The sequence below is a fragment of the Oncorhynchus nerka genome, linkage group LG9b (assembly GCF_034236695.1).
Source record: "Oncorhynchus nerka isolate Pitt River linkage group LG9b, Oner_Uvic_2.0, whole genome shotgun sequence".
Lineage (NCBI taxonomy): Eukaryota > Metazoa > Chordata > Actinopteri > Salmoniformes > Salmonidae > Oncorhynchus > Oncorhynchus nerka.
In genome coordinates, this window is record NC_088424.1 from 46,353,138 (window position 1) to 46,371,503 (window position 18,366).

At 39.7% G+C, this 18,366-nt stretch overlaps 1 protein-coding gene across 2 annotated transcripts in view; it reads left to right on the plus strand.

Annotated features, from left to right (window-relative positions):
• Window positions 1–18,366, plus strand: part of LOC115114039 (vasoactive intestinal polypeptide receptor) — a 126,459-nt gene that overhangs the window by 22,490 nt on the left and 85,603 nt on the right. For both annotated transcript variants that reach the window (XR_010461836.1, XM_065013784.1), the window contains exon 2: window positions 15,587–15,674. Coding sequence is in view for 1 of the 2 variants with exons in the window: in XM_065013784.1 (XP_064869856.1) it covers window positions 15,587–15,674 (88 nt within the window). In the remaining variant the exon portion in view is untranslated. The remainder of the gene's footprint in view (window positions 1–15,586; window positions 15,675–18,366) is intronic.

Genomic DNA, 18,366 nt, shown 5'->3' on the forward strand with positions numbered 1-18,366 from the left:
CATTCATCTGGTGTAAGCTGTAGCTAGCTACAGATGCTAGCCTTCTACTAGCTAACTAACTTCCATGCTGCTTCTCATTCAACTGGTGTAAGCTGTAGCTAGCTACAGATGCTAGCCTTCTACTAGCTAGCTAACTTCGTTCTGATTCTCATTCAACTGGTGTAAGCTGGGCTAGTTACTAGCTAGCTCCTACTGTTGCGCTGCAACCAAGTTGCACTCAGTTTTAGAACTCTGAGATTCGGCTGAAAAGATGTTTAGATTTGTTAGAAATGCTACAAAAAGGTAGCCCATCGTTGGTTTTTATTGGGCATAAATGTGCATGTGAGAGCGTTAAATTTATGAATTTAATCAAAACTGTTGCACCTGCAAATGTATTAATTAGGATCTAAGTTCGATGGTCAGTTTATCTAGTCTAGAATTTGAGTAAAAAATGCTACCAACCCTGTCCCAAAAAATTGTATAGTGGTTCTCGGTAACGTCTGGACGGATCACAACGAGAGGTGGGGAGTGTGTTGTGTACCTCCAATCAAATTGACACCGGTGTCATATTGGCTTAGATAAGATGGTAGGGATATTTAAAATTGAGCTTAAAACAATGCATACTATTGGCGAGACTATAATGTATTACTGTCCTGTATTATGTCATGTTAAATGTTTTGTGGTCCCCAGGAAGAGTAGCTGCTGCTTTAGAAGCAGGTAATGGGGATTCTAATAAAATAGGTCTACAGGGCCCGAGCTATACAGGGCCCCAGGTCTACAGGGCCCCAGGTTTACAGGGCCCCAGCTATACAGGGCCCCAGGTCTACAGGGCCCCAGCTATACAGGGCCCCAGGTCTACAGGGCCCCAACTATACAGGGCCCCAACTATACAGGGCCCCAGGTCAACAGGGCCCCAGCTATACAGGGCCCCATGTCTACAGGGACCCAGGTCTACAGGGCCTCAGGTCTACAGGCCCCCAGGTTTACAGGGCCCCAGCTATACAGGGACCCAGGTCTACAGGCCCCCAGGTTTACAGGCCCCCAGGTTTACAGGCCCCCAGGTTTACAGGGCCCCAGATGTGAGGCGACAATATGCTGCTATACCTACAGTACCATCCCTTTTCACCTGGTATGGGATTTTTAGACAGCATCCTGCCTACATTCCAACACAAGGCACCCTGATACATAAGACATTCTGCAGTATTTCATATTTGAACCAATATTGATTTATGAAACTGAATTTTGATATTGAACCTAATATTTTGATTTCTGAGCTGAATATGCACACACCTAAAAAATAAAAAGTGTACACTGGCGTTTAAACTACACTTTTCTTCGAGTTGAGGAGTGTTACGGAAGTTAGGCTTTATTTGATATTTTTCATAAGTTGATGGATATCAAACAAGTGAAATAGTTATTAATGTCAGTTATTTGATGGTTGGTTTCTCTCCATTTCCTGTGAAATAAAGCAGTGATGACTTTTTCTTACTTGCAATAAGACACCATGGCAACAGCCTCCATGTTGTCTGCCTGCTCTGTAGTTCAGGTTGTTCTGTTTGTCCAGTCAGCATCAGTGACCTTGTTACTATTGTCTTCAACCTACGGAGGGATGCTATTAATTCACACCAGGATGCCTGTCAGAATAACGCAGCTCTTTCTCTGATTGCTGGCTTCCCTTGAAATAACATTTCAAACCACCCACTGGCCATATTTCCTAGATGAGTCTGAGGGCTTTTCTCAAAGCAATGTAACGCATCATCCTATACCTTGACGACGATGCGAAGGAATACGAAGAGGAGAATGGCGGTGGTGACAATGACGTCTAGAGAAATTTAAACATCTTGTCTTTGCAATGTTACCGTAAACCTTGCACATTTGTTCTGCTACACAGTGTTACGGAAAACGGTCAATTATACAGTAATTCTTTTGTATTATCAACAGTAAAATCCTCTGAAACGTTTTACTGCAGCATAGTGTAATTTATGGTGCATTGTGGGAAATGTTGTGGGCGGGGAAATAATTGATGTATTGTGTATGGTACTGTAATTCCAACCCACAGAATACAGTACTGTACCGTATTTTAGGAGCTCCAAAAACCTTTTGACCACTAGTGGCTGCATGGTATTGTTGTTTATGACTCATTAACATATTTTGAGTCGTGCCTTGTAAGCGGCTATATTTGTTGAACCCGTGAATGAGAATGCTGTACTAATTTAACTCCTATGTGGTTATAGTGCCACATCAATGCAAATGGGGGTTGTCATATTTTCAACAAAGCAGCACAACAGAATTATTAACCCAAGTTTTCAAATTACTGGTTGTTTCTTTGGGAAGATGTGTTTCTATAAACTAGGGTATCAGTGAGAATTTCCTACTCTGGATAACTTGTTACAGCTATATCCAATAAAATTCAGTGTTTATTTAAAATGTTTAACCCATTATCATGGGCGGGGTTTTGACGGATTTGTCTAAAATCGTGTGACATAAAACGTTACTTTTTTGTTCTTGGCATTTATGGCAGTGTAAATTGTTATATCATACAGTATATAAAGCATGAATCAGTTAAATTAGACATTGAACCCTGTAAGAATCCTGGATCAAGCTGTTGGACAGTTTTTGGTATAGAGATCTCACAAATACAGTGTTAACTATGTAACATTTCCTTTCTCCTTATGTTACGGGGTGAAAACTGTTTTCATGGGCACACAAATCCTAAATAAAAATGGTAATTGCACAATCGAAAGCTTGTCACTGGAAGAGTCACCTTACCTTGATACTTAAAATCTAAATCGATACTGTCATTAACGGGGTTCTTCAATAATTATGTATAATACTTGTTGGCTGCGCATTTGGTGTCCAGCTGATTAGTTACGCCGTGATATTTTCATCTGATCCAGGAAGGAATTTTATGAATGACGGTCAAGTGACGAACAGCTGTTGTGATAACGCATGCTATGCAACAACAGCCCAAGAGCTGGGGGAAAAAAAGGTGTTTGTGAGGAATGTCAAGAATATTTTGGTGTCTCATTTGTTATGCAGGTGAAGACAGTTGTGCCACATTGGATCTAATATCACTAGAGAATTGATGTTGATCATCTGTTGTTGTCTGCAGGGTCTCCTTAGATTTAACAGAGAAAGCATCAAGGTAATGTGTTTCTGTTTTCATATATTTTTTGTGCCTCGGATTGTACACCGAATATACTGTGTGCAATTGTGTAGGACAGACTATTGTGCAACACCCAGCGCTATTCCTATTCATTATAGATAGCCTAGTGGGTTTAAGGCGTCCGCGTGCTTCCCAGCCGAAACAGTTTGGAAGAGTTTGTGCAGATATTATGACAACATTTTGTGATGTTTTTGTTCCTTTTGGACTTCGGTGAGGGTTTTATCGGTTGTTCGGGCACACACGTTTTTTTTCTGGAGGCAAGCCGAAGTCGGTGATTGGTCAACAGTACGGAATCTTCCATAAAGTCTTTGTTGACATTCAACGAGAGACAACTCATTTTCATGCACATTTTTTTTATTATTATTTAGAAATACTGCACCAAACATCTTAGTCACAGTAAGATCTCTGCAAAAAAAATATGAGCTATCTTAGATTAATTTTGAATATTTTGAGGAAGTGTATACCGGCTACGGCGTCTCAAAATGGACAAACATGTTAAAGCGTAGGTATTTTAAGGGAGTATGCAAGCGCTCTCGTTCGGTTCAGCTGAACTGAAGCATGCGGACGCCTTTATTGACAATATGATCTAGTAAATTAAAAAAAACATGACAAATACATTTTCTTTTCCATGTTACACCGGCTATTTTAAACAAAACAAGGGACTTGAAATACCCTACTTAAAAACTTGGAGCTCAGTACTGGAGCTCAGTACTGGAATAAGGTCCTACCTTGAAAATCAGACATTTCCTCAATTTGGTGCTTGAAAAATCATTGTAATTATTGTAGCCAATTTATAAGTTCTCCTGCTCCCTTATAATTATCTTTGATTTCATTTTTTCTTTTTTGGTGAGATATGTGACCAGTTTTGTTTGTTTCCCGTCGCTTCATTTGAAGGGTGTTAAGCTACTCCGTTGTGGTAAAACCACGTTGCTGTTTTTATGAGGACGACAGTATCTAAATGTTGTCTTCGACTTGGCTTTCCATGCAAATCCTTCCATTATGAAAAGGAACCTGATTTTTTTTTTTTGGGGGGGGGTAACTTTCTCATTAATAAAACAGCGATGGTGTGATTCAACTGGAGAGATTAATGCTACCTCTATTAATGGCTTTTGTGTGCCTGCGTCGACCACATAGGATACAAAAAAAATAGCCATGCGTCCAATTTATTTAGTGAGGCAATGGCCACATTAGTCTCACATATTTTAGAATGTAATAATAATTTGAATATCAATGTGTTGTCATGGTTTTTTGAGGGAGGGGGGGTCTACATTGAGTGTACAAAACATTAGGAACACCCTCCTAATATTAAGTTGCACCCCATTTTGCCCTTTATATCAGCGTCAATTCATTGGGGCATGGACTATACAAGGTGTTGAAAGCGTTCCACAGGGATACTGGCCCATGTTGACTCCAATGCTTCCCACAGTTGTGTCAAGTTGGATGGATGTCCTTTGGGTGGTGGACCATTCTTGATGCACACGGTAAACTGTTGAGTGTGGAAAAACCCAGCAGTGTTGCAGTTCTTGACACAAACCAGTGCTTCTGGCACCTACTTACAAACCCCGTTCAAATGCACTTACATATGTCGTCTTGCCCATTCACACTCTGAATGGCACGCATACAAAATCCATATCTCAATTACCTCAAGGCATAAAAATACTTATTTAACCCGTCTCCTCCGCTTCGTCTACACTGATTGGATAAGGGATCATAGCTTTCACCTGGATTCACCTGGTCAGTCTCTGTCGTGGAAAGAGCAGGTGTTCTTAATGTTTTGTACACTCAGTGTATAGTACACCTTATATGTACAATTATATAAATTATATTACATATTGTATAATATTGAGGTCCTTAAAAATCACAATTAAGTGCTTAAAGTCCCTGAAAGTCCTTGAATTTGACCTGCCAATGTCTGTATGAACCCTGCTTAAAGGATGTATAGTCCTAGGCCTGTGTTGTTATATAGTCCTAGACCTGTGTTGTTGTTGTATAGGGTGTATAGTCCTAGACCTGTGTTGTTGTATAGGGTGTATAGTCCTAGACCTGTGTTGATGTATAGTCCTAGACCTGTGTTGTTTTATAGTCCTATACCTGTGTTGTTGTATAGGGTGTATAGTCCTAGACCTGTGTTGTTTTATAGTCCTAGACCTGTGTTGTTGTAAAGGATGTATAGTAATAGACCTGTGCTGTTGTATAGGTGGAGTTATTGAACAATTTGCATATATTCCTCTAGACCCCACTATACACATGTAGAACTGCATGACAATCTGTTTTATTTTTTTGTTTCAAATCATTTTGAAATGTTGATCTCAATGTTGCACATTGTCCCTATTATTTATAAAAATATCCATATACACTCAGTGGTCAGTATATTAGGTACACCCTTCTGGTACCGGGTCGGACCACCCTTTGCCTCCACAATAGCCTGAATTCTTTAGGGTATGGCGTTCAATCATTGCTTAATTGATATCAAGAGACCTACCGTGTACAAGGAAAACATTCCCCACACCATTACATCACCTCCAACCAGCCTGTACCGTTGACATCGGGCAGAATGGAGCCATTTTGTTTATGCATAAATCCTGACTCTGCCATCAGCATGAAGCAACAGGTCATGATCCGACACGCAGCTCTGCCGTCGTCAGACCAGGCAGTGTTTTTCCACTCCTCAATTGTCCAGTGTTGTCCATGTGTTGGCTGACCAGAGAGCTGTTTCTTCTTGTTTTTATGCGATAGTCTTGGAACCCATTGTGGTCGTAATGCTGCACACAGCCCATATGTGACAAGGATCGATGAGTTCTGAGATGTCGTTCTGAGATGTCGTTCTGAGATGCCGTTCTGCACACCACTGTTGTACTGCGCCGTTATTTGTCTGTTTGTGGCCTATCTGTTGCCTTGTACGATTCTTGCCGTTCTCCTTCGACCACTCTCATCAACGGGCTGTTTTCGCCCACAGGACTGCCGCTGACTGGATATTTTTGTTTGTTTGTCGCACCATTCTCTTTAAACCCTTAGCCATTGTTGTGCCTGAAAAGCCCAGGAAGGCGACCGTTTCTGAGATACTGGATCCGGCTCACCTGGCACCGACGATCATCCCACGCTCAAAGTCTCTTAGGTCCCTCGTTTTGCCCATTCGAACTTTCAATCGAACAGTAACTGAATGCCTCAATGCCTGCTTTTTAAACATTTTTTAATTGTATTTTATTATACATACAAGCTTAGAAATACGAACAACAATTTACAGACAAATACACAAATACAATGACTACATCTCACCTGCCCAGACCCACATTCTCACACCCCCATCCCTAATCAATTTTCGTGAATGGGGTGGTGTACCTAATAAACGGTCCACTGAGTGTAAATTGGTCTGTGCATTTGAACAAAAGCATAAATACACTTATTTCAGTTTTGTATGTATAAACAGAATCACCTCTGCTGCACATGCTGCCACTGTATTGATTACCAAAAGTGATATAATAGGAATGAGCAGGCAGCAGCATGTTCATTACATTGGTGACACAAGCACAGGAAAAACACAACAAGCACAGCTTCAACATGTGATCTAACTGTGGATAGCTCAACCTAGTCTCAGAGCATTTCGTATCATTCTGTATGGAAATCCGAGAGACTCCGAGAGATTTAGTATCATATCTTACGTATTAATTTGTGGATGTTCATCACCTATTTTGTATGTATGATATGTTACGAATTACTATTGCTATTATATGTTACGAATTTGCAAAACGTAGGATATATTATGAATTGTAGCTAGGTGACTAATGTTAGCTAGCTCGCTAACTTTAAGCTAGGCTAGGGGTTATGTTCAAGAGTTAGGTTAAAGGGTTAAGGTTAGGTGAGGGGTTAGCTAACATGCTAAGTAGTTTCAATGTAGCTAAAATGTAGTAAGTAGTTTAAAAGCTGCTGAAATGCTAAAGTTGGCCGTGATGAGATTTGAATTCCCAACATTTGGGTTGCTAGACGTTCGCATTATACGCCCACCCAACCACCCTACTTTCGTTTATGCTTTAAGTAACCATCTGTTTTATATAACTGTACCAACCGTAACATGTCATACTGAATGCATTGTCTCGAATTTACCTACAGAATAATACGCAATGCTCTGAGACCAGGTTGGATAGCTAACTAGCATAATGTCACAATCAGGGTTGGGGAGTAACGGTTTGCATGTAATGGATTACCAAACAACTGTAATCTGTTACTTTACCAGCAAAAATATTGTAATAAGATTACAGATACTTTAGAAAAACTAGATGTTTACTTGTAGGATTACTTTTATATTCAGAAAAGATGTTTGCTCAAAAAAATATTTGACACCATTTCTTTTGTTCTCATTGACATTCAAATCAGCAGTGAATTGTTTTCAGTCTGAGCGAGGCTGACCACAAGTCAGAGACCACCACTATGATGCTCACACACCAATGCGTTTGATGGATCTCAGGAAAAGAGCAGGAATAGGCTTTTGTAAGGCTACAGTTCAATACATGTCTTCCAATGGTGTGACTGCTGTCGGCATCCAAAGATTATCCAACTTCAATAAAGGCTTGGAGGTAAGGATGACAAGCTGGGGTGTAGCCAACGGGCGATATGGATTTAATTTATTATTGAGCTCTACATAGCGCATTGATGTGAATCATACTGCAGCTCTCTCATTTAGGTTTTTTGAGCCTTTCGGATTGTGGTTGTTGTGGATGGCTGTTCACAAATGCATATGTTTATTTTAACCAAATAATGGTTGAATTCAATAAATTTAAGCTTCCTATCAATCATTGTTTTTGCGACATTGTTTTTGGTGTATTCATTAAGATAACCGGTGTATTCATTAAGGAAACCGTTTACCGTTTTAAGAACCAAATGGAAGCAAACAGAACAAAACAAGAGTTTCTATTGGACAAATTCAGGTAGGTCCCGCCCGGTTTCGTTCCGTTTGCTTCCGTTTAAGAAAAGCTTTGCAACAGAATCGGCATAATGAATATGCCCCAGTGGACAGCCAATATAAAATGTGCTCCTACCTTCCTAAAGTTCCTACCTTCTAAACTCCCCCAATGGTATTGTGCTCCAGCCTGTCAAAAAACAAGTTTAATTTAAGAAGACCACGATTGGGGCTTTTATTGCTCAATCTAATTCGTGCTGATTTAATAAATAAACAAATTCCATAGGCCTAATGGAAACATGCTCAAACTTGCACAATTTTTTATGGACTTAAACAGCAGTTTAAGCAAAGCATGCCATTCCAAGAGCAGCGTTTATTTTCTCAAAGCAATGAGCAGTGGTGGAAAAAGTACCCAATTGCCATAGTTGAGTAAAAGTAAAGACACCTTAATAGAAAACGACTCAAGTAAAAGTGAAAGTCACCCAGTAAAATACTAAATGAGTGAAAGTCTAAAAGTATTTGATTTTAAATGTTACTTCAGTATAAATCATTTCAGCGTTTGGGTTAGGGTCAGGGTTAGGGTCAGGGTTAGGGTCAGGGTTAGGGTTAGGCGTACTGTTTTGGGGACCTGACCAAAACCATAGAGAAATGTGAGTCATAGATGGGGTGGCAGGTAACCTAGTGGTTAGAGTGTTGGAAGAGTAAACTAAAGGTTGCAAGATCGAATCCCCGAGCTGACAAAGTAAAAATCTGTTGTTCTGCCCCTGAACAAGGCAGTGAACCCACTGTTCCTAGGCTGTCATTGAAAATAATAATTTGGTCTTAACTGACTTGCCATGTTAAATAAAGGTTCAATAGATCTGTCATTCTCATTGAAAGCAAATCGAAGAAGCGGTAGATCCCAGTTTCTATGATTCCCGTTCTTAAACTTTGTCTGTTACTTTCAGCTTTGTACACCAGCTTCAAACAGCTGAAAATTCTAGATTTTTGGTTTTAGAAAATATATTCACAGTGGTTTAGATGGTATAATGATTCTGCACACTATACATGCTTGATTTGTCACATAAAGTGAAATTAGGCAAACTATTAGAATTTTTGCAAACAGGAAATGCTGGAGCGATTTCTGCATAGTGCAGTTTGAAGGTTATTGTTAGGTTTAAAATCAGATTTTCTGACTTTGTGTCTGTGCCAGCTAGTGACCACTCGTCAGAGCTGCCTCAGCAAGATTCATGACAAAAAACTCTAACCTGCACCTCCTTAAGGGGTAAATTATCTAAAAGTAATAATCAGGATTACGTAATCAGATTACGTTACTGACTTTGGGTAATCCGGTAAAGTACGTTACAAGTCACGTTAGTGTTTACAATTTTGGACAGGTGACAAGTAACTGTACCAGATTACATTTAATCTACCCAACCCTGGTCACAAGAACGATGAGCTCGGCAGTCATTTGAGTTAGACTTGATTGGCATGCGAGCTAGTAAGCTCCTCCCCCCTCCCTCCCACTCACTGTCATGATTATTTGTTCACAAATTCATTGCAATTTTCTCTTTAGCGCAAACTGTTTAATACCTGATAGAGCCTGTGTGTTCATTTCAACACCCCAGGATGGTCCATTTTCTTTTATGTTGTGAAAATAATGTGATGCAATCTCATTGCTGCAGTCCACCGCCCCAATAGCAAGCAATGTAATAGCTGGCAAGCGCTGGACGGCAGGCCGAATGCCAGGAGCTGCTGATGGCTAAGCAGTAGGTATCTGAACAGCTTGTTTTGAAAACAAAACAAAAAATGTAAACCGTAAAATGTATACAAATTAACCACACTTTTAAAGACATCTTAAACATAATCCTTGAATGTTATAATATATATGTTCTTTTTATTTGATTATTTTTCTCTCTCACTTTTATCAACCAATTACAAACGGGGCACCGCCCCTATCGCCCTAATGGATGAGCTGCCACTGATTGTACTGTGTCATTACACAGTACTTGCTTTGATACCATATTTATATTACAGTAGGTGTACTGATTTCTACTAGGCACCGAGCTGCCTGTAAGCCACTATCAAATTCACAGTAACCCATTTACAGTGTAATTACTCTTGATGTTATCAATTCAGATGAAGGACACACTAATTATCTTCACAATTAGTTAACAAGTGACTCATGATACAGAGAGAGAGAGAGAGAGAGAGAGAGAGAGAGAGAGAGAGAGAGAGACATAGAGAGGGAGGGAGAGAGAGAGAGAGAGAGACAGAGGATGTCACTGCTGTGTTAGTTAGAAGTTCCATCATGGAGCTCCTCCATCACTTCTGGCTGTCACAACTAACAACAAACTGACTGCCTCAACTTCAACCTCTTAATGGGAGGGAGAACATGGATATGTGTCCAAAATGGCACTCTATTCACTATGTCCCCTACATTGTGCCCTAATGGGTCCTGGTCAAAAGTAGTGCACTATAAAGGGAATACTATGCCATTTTATCCTCCATCACCTCAAGCACCAACACTACAATCACACTGTCTGCCTCCACCTCTTAATGGGGGAGAGAGAATAGACTAGAGGGTCTCTATGGAGGATTTAAATCACACTGCTTCAAACTCCAGTAGTCTCCTTGTGGGAGTCTGTCCGAGGGACCTCCAGCCATATGGGCTGGTTCTAAAAACAGCCCGGTCATGTATATTTGATTAATGTCACAGCTGAAGAGTCTCATCCAGCAAAGTAATGGCTATAAATCCGATAAACCGCTGGAGGACTCTGGTGGGGTCTGATTTAGCGGTGAGGTCCACTGAAACGTTGTAATAGTGGGGTCTACTATAAACACATTGTAATAGTGGGGTCTACTATAAACACATTGTAATAGTGGGGTCTACTATAAACACATTGTAATAGTGGGGTCTACTATAAACACATTGTAATAGTGGGGTCTACTATAAACACATTGTAATAGTGGGGTCTACTATAAACACATTGTAATAGTGGGGTCTACTATAAACACATTGTAATAGTGGGGTCTACTGAAACGTTGTAATAGTGGGGTCTACTATAAACACATTGTAATAGTGGGGTCTACTATAAACACATTGTAATAGTGGGGTCCACTGAAACGTTGTAATAGTGGGGTCTACTATAAACACATTGTTATAGTGGGGTCCACTGAAACGTTGTAATAGTGGGGTCTACTATAAACACATTGTTATAGTGGGGTCTACTATAAACACATTGTTATAGTGGGGTCTACTATAAACACATTGTTATAGTGGGGTCTACTATAAACACATTGTAATAGTGGGGTCTACTATAAACACATTGTTATAGTGGGGTCTACTATAAACACATTGTTATAGTGGGGTCTACTATAAACACATTGTTATAGTGGGGTCTACTATAAACACATTGTTATAGTGGGGTCTACTATAAACACATTGTAATAGTGGGGTCTACTATAAACACATTGTAATAGTGGGGTCTACTATAAACACATTGTTATAGTGGGGTCTACTATAAACACATTGTTATAGTGGGGTCTACTATAAACACATTGTAATAGTGGGGTCTACTATAAACACATTGTAATAGTGGGGTCTACTATAAACACATTGTTATAGTGGGGTCTACTATAAACACATTGTAATAGTGGGGTCTACTATAAACACATTGTAAAAGTGGGGTCTACTATAAACACATTGTTATAGTGGGGTCTACTATAAACACATTGTTATTATAGTGGGGTCTACTATAAACACATTGTAATAGTGGGGTCTACTATAAACACATTGTAATAGTGGGGTCTACTATAAACACATTGTTATAGTGGGGTCTACTATAAACACATTGTAGTAGCAAGCTATAGTAAGAGCTAGCTACATTTCACTGTCAGACAGGACACAAGTCAAACTGTAGCTGAGAAACGAATTGCTAGCTGGTTCAATGTGGAATCATGTAGTAATCAACATATATTTGAGATTTTTCAAAGTAGCCACCCTTTGCTTTGATGACAGCGTTGCACACTTTTGGTATTCTCTCAACCAGCTACATGAGGTAATCACCTGGCATGCATTCCAATTAACAGGTGTGCCTTGTTAAAAGTACATTTGTGGAATTTATTTCCTTCTCAGTGCGTTTGAGCCAATCAGTTATGTTGTGACAAGGTAGGGGTGGTATACAGAAGATAGTAGGGGTGGTGTACAGGAGATAGTAGGGGTGGTATACAGAATATAGTAGGGGTGGTGTACAGAATATTGTAGGGGTGGTGTACAGAAGATAGTAGGGGTGGTATACATAAGATAGTAGGGGTGGTGTACAGAAGATAGTAGGGGTGGTGTACAGAAGATAGTAGGGGTGGTATACAGAAGATAGTAGGGGTGGTGTACAGAAGATAGTAGGGGTGGTGTACAGAAGATAGTAGGGGTGGTATACAGAAGATAGTAGGGGTGGTATACAGAAGATAGTAGGGGTGGTGTTCAGAAGATAGTAGGGGTGGTATACAGAAGATAGTAGGGGTGGTATACAGAAGATAGTAGGGGTGGTATACAGAAGATAGTAGGGTGGTGTACAGAAGATAGTAGGGGTGGTGTACAGGAGATAGTAGGGGTGGTATACAGAAGATAGTAGGGTGGTATACAGAAGATAGTAGGGGTGGTATACAGAAGATAGTAGGGGTGGTATACAGAAGATAGTAGGGGTGGTGTACAGAAGATAGTAGGGGTGGTGTACAGAAGATAGTAGGGGTGGTATACAGAAGATAGTAGGGGTGGTATACAGAAGATAGTAGGGGTGGTGTACAGAATATAGTAGGGGTGGTGTACAGAAGATAGTAGGGGTGGTATACAGAAGATAGTAGGGGTGGTGTACAGAAGATAGTAGGGGTGGTGTTCAGAAGATAGTAGGGGTGGTATACAGAAGATAGTAGGGGTGGTATACAGAAGATAGTAGTGGTGGTATACAGAATATAGTAGGGGTGGTATACAGAAGATAGTAGGGGTGGTGTACAGAAGATAGTAGGGGTGGTATACAGAAGATAGTAGGGGTGGTATACAGAAGATCTAAGGGGTGGTGTACAGAAGATAGAAGATAGTAGGGGTGGTGTACAGAAGATAGTAGTGGTGGTATACAGAAGATAGTAGGGGTGGTATACAGAAGATAGTCCTATTTGGTAAAAGACCAGCTCAAATAAGCAAAGGGAAATGACAGTACATCATTATTCACTCTGCTGCAGAGGATGCATTCATTAGAGTTACCAGCCCCAGAAATTGCACCCTCAAGTAACAGACACATCTCAACATCAACTGTTCAGAGGAGACTGCGTGAATCAGGCCTTCATGGTCGAATTGCTGCAAAGAAACCACTACTAAAGGACACCAATAATAAGAAGAGATTTGCTTGTGCCAAGAAACACAAGCAATGGACATTAGACCGGTGGAAATCAGTCCTTTGGTCTGATGAGTCCAAATGTTGAGATTTTTGGTTCCAACTGCCGTGTCTTCGTGGGACGCAGAGTAGGTGAACAGATGATCTCATCATGTGTAGTTTCCACCGTGAAGCATGGAGGAGGAGGTGTGATTGTGTGGGGGTGCTTTGCTTATGACACTGTCAGTGATTTATTTAGAATTCAAGGCACACTTAACCAGCATGGCTACCACAGCATTCTGCAGCAATACTCCATCCCATCTGGTTTGCGCTTAATGGGACAATCATTTTTTTTGCAGAAAAATGACCCAACACACCTCTAGGCTTTGTGGGTTCTATTTCACCAAGAAGGAGAGTGATGGAGTGCTGCATTAGATGACCTGGCCTCCATAATCACCCGACCTCAACCCAATTGAGATGGTTTGGGATGAGTTGGACCACAGAGTGAAGGAAAAGCAGCCAACAAATGTTCAGCATATGTGGGAACTCCTTCAAGACTGTTGGAAAAGCATTCCTGGTGAAGCTGGTTGAGAGAATGCCAAGTGTGTGCAAAACTGTCAAGGGTGGCTACTTTGAAGAATCTCAAATATATTTTTATTTGTTATTTATACTCAAATCTCAAATATACTTTTATTAGTTTAACACTTTGGTTACTACATTATTCCATGTGTGTTATTTCATAGTTTTTTATGTCTTCACTATTATTCTACAATGTAGAAAATTGTAAAAAAAGAAAGAAAGATCCTTGAATGAGGAGGCGTGTCCAAACTTTTTACTGGTTCTCTACATTGACACCCCTGTAAATTAGTGGATTCAGCTATTTCAGCCACACCCGTTGCTGACAGGTGTGTAAAATTGAGGACACCGCCATGCAATCCCCATAGACAAACATTGGCAGTAGTATGGCCCTTACTGAAAGCTCAATGACTCAACGTGGCACCGTCATAGGATGCAACCTTTCCAACAAGTCAGTTCGTCTAATCTACTGAAACATATTTATTATAGTGGGGGTCTGTTGAAATATATTCTGATGGGGTCCTGGCTCTTCACTCTGTTGGAATGGAGTATCTCTGATAAAACATTTAAAAAGTCAATGATGCCAAGAGTGAAATTGGCCACAGATGGAAGTAGCTAAGGTGATGGCTGACGATGATCCATGACTTAGTTTTTCCCAGAAAACACTCCTTATAGAAAAACCCTCCCACATGATTTCACAAGCGGAAAATGTCACATGATTTCACTTGAAATTTCACATGTGAAATCAGGTGAAAACTTGTTTTTTTTGGAACACTTCACATATGATCACGTTTTCATGTTTAGTTTTATGTTCACATGTCGCTTTAGATGTTGTCACGTTATCAGATTAACTTCACATAAGATCACGTGATCAAATGAAAACATGTTTATTTTTTAAAAACAATTTCACTTGCGATCATGTGAAATTCATGTTGTTTTGAAGACTGAGGAATATGTTATTTATCATAGGGCTACATACTATAGGCAAAAAAAACAAGGAGGAGGGGATTTATCAGAGACTTGATTTTCAGCCTTACGGCTTTTCCCAAGAAATATAATGTAAGTCAAACATCAAAGGTTTGATTGAAGTTCACAATGTGTTTGTCTGACATCTTCATGCGTCTCTTCAGATTGAGTTCAGACGACCAGTCGGTACTTTCATTCTCCGGAGGTGATGGATACGTTTCTTTTTGCTTTGAGCTTTTCATAATTCATCCATTGAGGTGCGTTAACTGTTTGGTGGTGGTTATGATTCACGAGTCGTTTGTCAAATGTGATATCACATCTCAGCTATTTACATTGGATAAGGGCATTACAGGGTCAACACGAAGTTGTTTACTAGCTGACAGACCCAGGCAAACCCAGGCAAACCCAGGCAGACCCAGGCAAACCCAGGCACACTCGGGTCTCCTTTGTGTCACAAGACTGTGTTTGGTTTTGCCCGTTCAACTAAAACCTTGGCCTATAAGATCAGGTAGCCAAAATGTCCTCCTGAGATAGCAAGCCGTTGCTATGCAGGCTGTCTTAGGAAGATGTTCTGGCTAAAGGAACTACTGTAACACAAAGTCTTCAGGTCTCATGGTTCCCTCTTCTATGTCACCCTGACGTACGTCTTCCCCACAGATGCTGTCCATTCAGATATGTGACATCATGCTGGAGATGGACAAGGAGAGAGAGACGTGCATGGCCCAGTTAGAAAACATGACAACAGGTAAATTCAGTAGTTTAGCGTGTGTGTGTGTGTGTGCGTGTGCGTGCCTGTGTGCGTGCGTGTGCGTGCGTGTGTGTGTGTGTGTGCGTGCGTTATACCAGTTACATTACAGTATTTGGTATTTGTACATGTCTGTTAGTCATCTATAAGTTGTATCAATCAGTACTTTACTATGTACCACCTATAAAGAGTTTCACCACGGAACCTGTACGTCCCTATTAGGTCTTATAAACAGTACATCTTCTCATGGCTTTTACAAGCTATGTATTAGATTCATTCAGACAAACGTTCAACCCAGTCGGATCCTGTAGTTAGAAGATGTAAGCCATGTTGCGCCTCTGTTTTTAGTCTACTGGGTGCCTTGAGTAGCTTTGAAACGCAATAGATTCTCATCAACAATTTATCTGCAGAGATGTTATCCTCGTACAGTGTTTTCTTTAATAGAGACATTCTGATGATGGATACTGACCAAATAAATTATGTAGTGCATAGTATTTTTCATTGTAGTGTTTTCGCTGAATTTAGTGTAGTATTTACTGTAGTGTTTGCTGTAGTACACTGTAGTATTTGCTGTAGTACACTGTAGTATATACTGTAGTATTTGCTGTAGTATTTGCTGTAGTACACTGTAGTATATACTGTAGTATTTGCTGTAGTATTTGCTGTAGTACACTGTAGTATTTACTGTAGTATTTGCTGTAGTATTTACTGTAGTATTTGCTGTAGTATTTACTGTAGTATGTGCTGTAGTATTTACTGTAGTATGTGCTGTAGTATTTACTGTAGTATTTGATGTAGTACACTGTAGTATATACTGTAGTGTTTTCTGTAGTATACTGTAGTATTTACTGTAGTATTTGCTGTTGCACACTGTAGTATTTACTGTAGTATTTACAGTTAACTATAGTGTTAAATACTGTAGTAAAAGAAAACTGCAACATATACTATAGCAATTAAAGTAGTGTTTTTTGCAGACTGTAGTACTGCAGTATGTTTTCATGTGGGAGAGTACTCCTATTGATGTATTTTTATGATATTAAAACACCATTGAACCATCCCAACTGTATAATGCCTATTAACACCCAGTATATTAAGTCATAATTACCATTGAACCATCCCAACTGTATATTGCCTATTAACACCCAGTATATTAAGTCATAATTACCATTGAACCATCCCAACTGTATAATGCCTATTAACACCCAGTATATTAAGTCATAATTACCATTGAACCGTCCCAACTGTATATTGCCTATTAACACCCAGTATATTAAGTCATAATTACCATTGAACCGTCCCAACTGTATAATGCCTATTAACACCCAGTATATTAAGTCATAATTACCATTGTTATTAGGTAAGCTTTATATGAAGTATGATCTGGTATGTGATCATACAGTTTGTGATAGAATAGAGAAATGTTATTCTTGAACGGGGAGGAGGGGGGGTGGAGGAGGGGAGGGGGGGGGGGTTAGAATTTATCCACAATTGTGTCAAGCATCCCGAAGCTTGGTGATGCGATGTCATACCACACGTGGGTGACAACACTTACTGGTTGCGTCTGTAATGCACTACCAATGGCACCCAATTCATTACGTAGTGCACTACCAATGGCACCCAATTCATTACGTAGTGCACTACTTCTGACCAGGGCCCATAAGGTCCATGTAGGGAATAAGGGGGTCATTTGGGATGCACACACTGACTATTCCCCTGCCTTATTTATATATATATATTTTTAAAGTAATTTAGTATTCATTATCATTTTAATTTAGATGCAGTTTCTTCCATTGTACACATTCTGTTGATTCCAACACAAAGAGATCCTCGGGGTAATAAGGCAAGGGGCAACTCGCAAATGGCCTTTTCAGACGATGAACGTGGATTAAAAAGTGATTGCAGGTGCATTTCTTCCCTGTTGACAATTCTCTGCTTTCTCGACTTCGGTGTGAGAGCTAAAATACTCCATTTTTACTGAGATATGAAACAAAATAATAGTATCAATAGCATCAGCCAGTGTTTTATGAAGCATTTAATGGGTTATTTAACAGCGTCTGCCTCTGATACCAAAAGGTTTGAATCCATCGATAGAAAGTCATTTTTGAGATTTTTGGTTTAAGCCTTATCTCAAACTTTTTAGTTAATGCCTAAACTGAAACCTAACCTTAAACATTCAGAGTTGATGGCTAAACTTAATCTTAAAACACACCATGAAATGTGACGTTTGGAAAAAACATGTATGAACGTCTAATTCTGAGGCTGTGAGAGCTTGTTGTTGGTTATTAAAGTTATGTGGCAAGACACTGGCCCATGTACAGATGTAGGATATTAATTTGATCACCCTGTTACATGAGAACTTTCTAGCAATGAAAGAAATGTCAAATTTGTAGTGTATTGGAGGTTTAAAAAGTTTTTAATTTCCACTTTGAGATTTCAGACTTGATCTTTCCCTTACTAAAAAAATATCAACCCCTACAAAAATGTCCATTAATTATTATCGACAAAAAAATTATAATTTCCTGTTGCTGCAGGATTATTTTCCTTCTGTAGCAAACTGGCTCCAATTAAGATCCTACATCTGTAGTTAACTCTATGTGATGTGACCTTAGATTTTACTGATTGGCTGTCCTAGAAACATACAAACATTCACAGTGTGGGTTAGTTTTTTCTGCACACAGGAGAACATGAATCA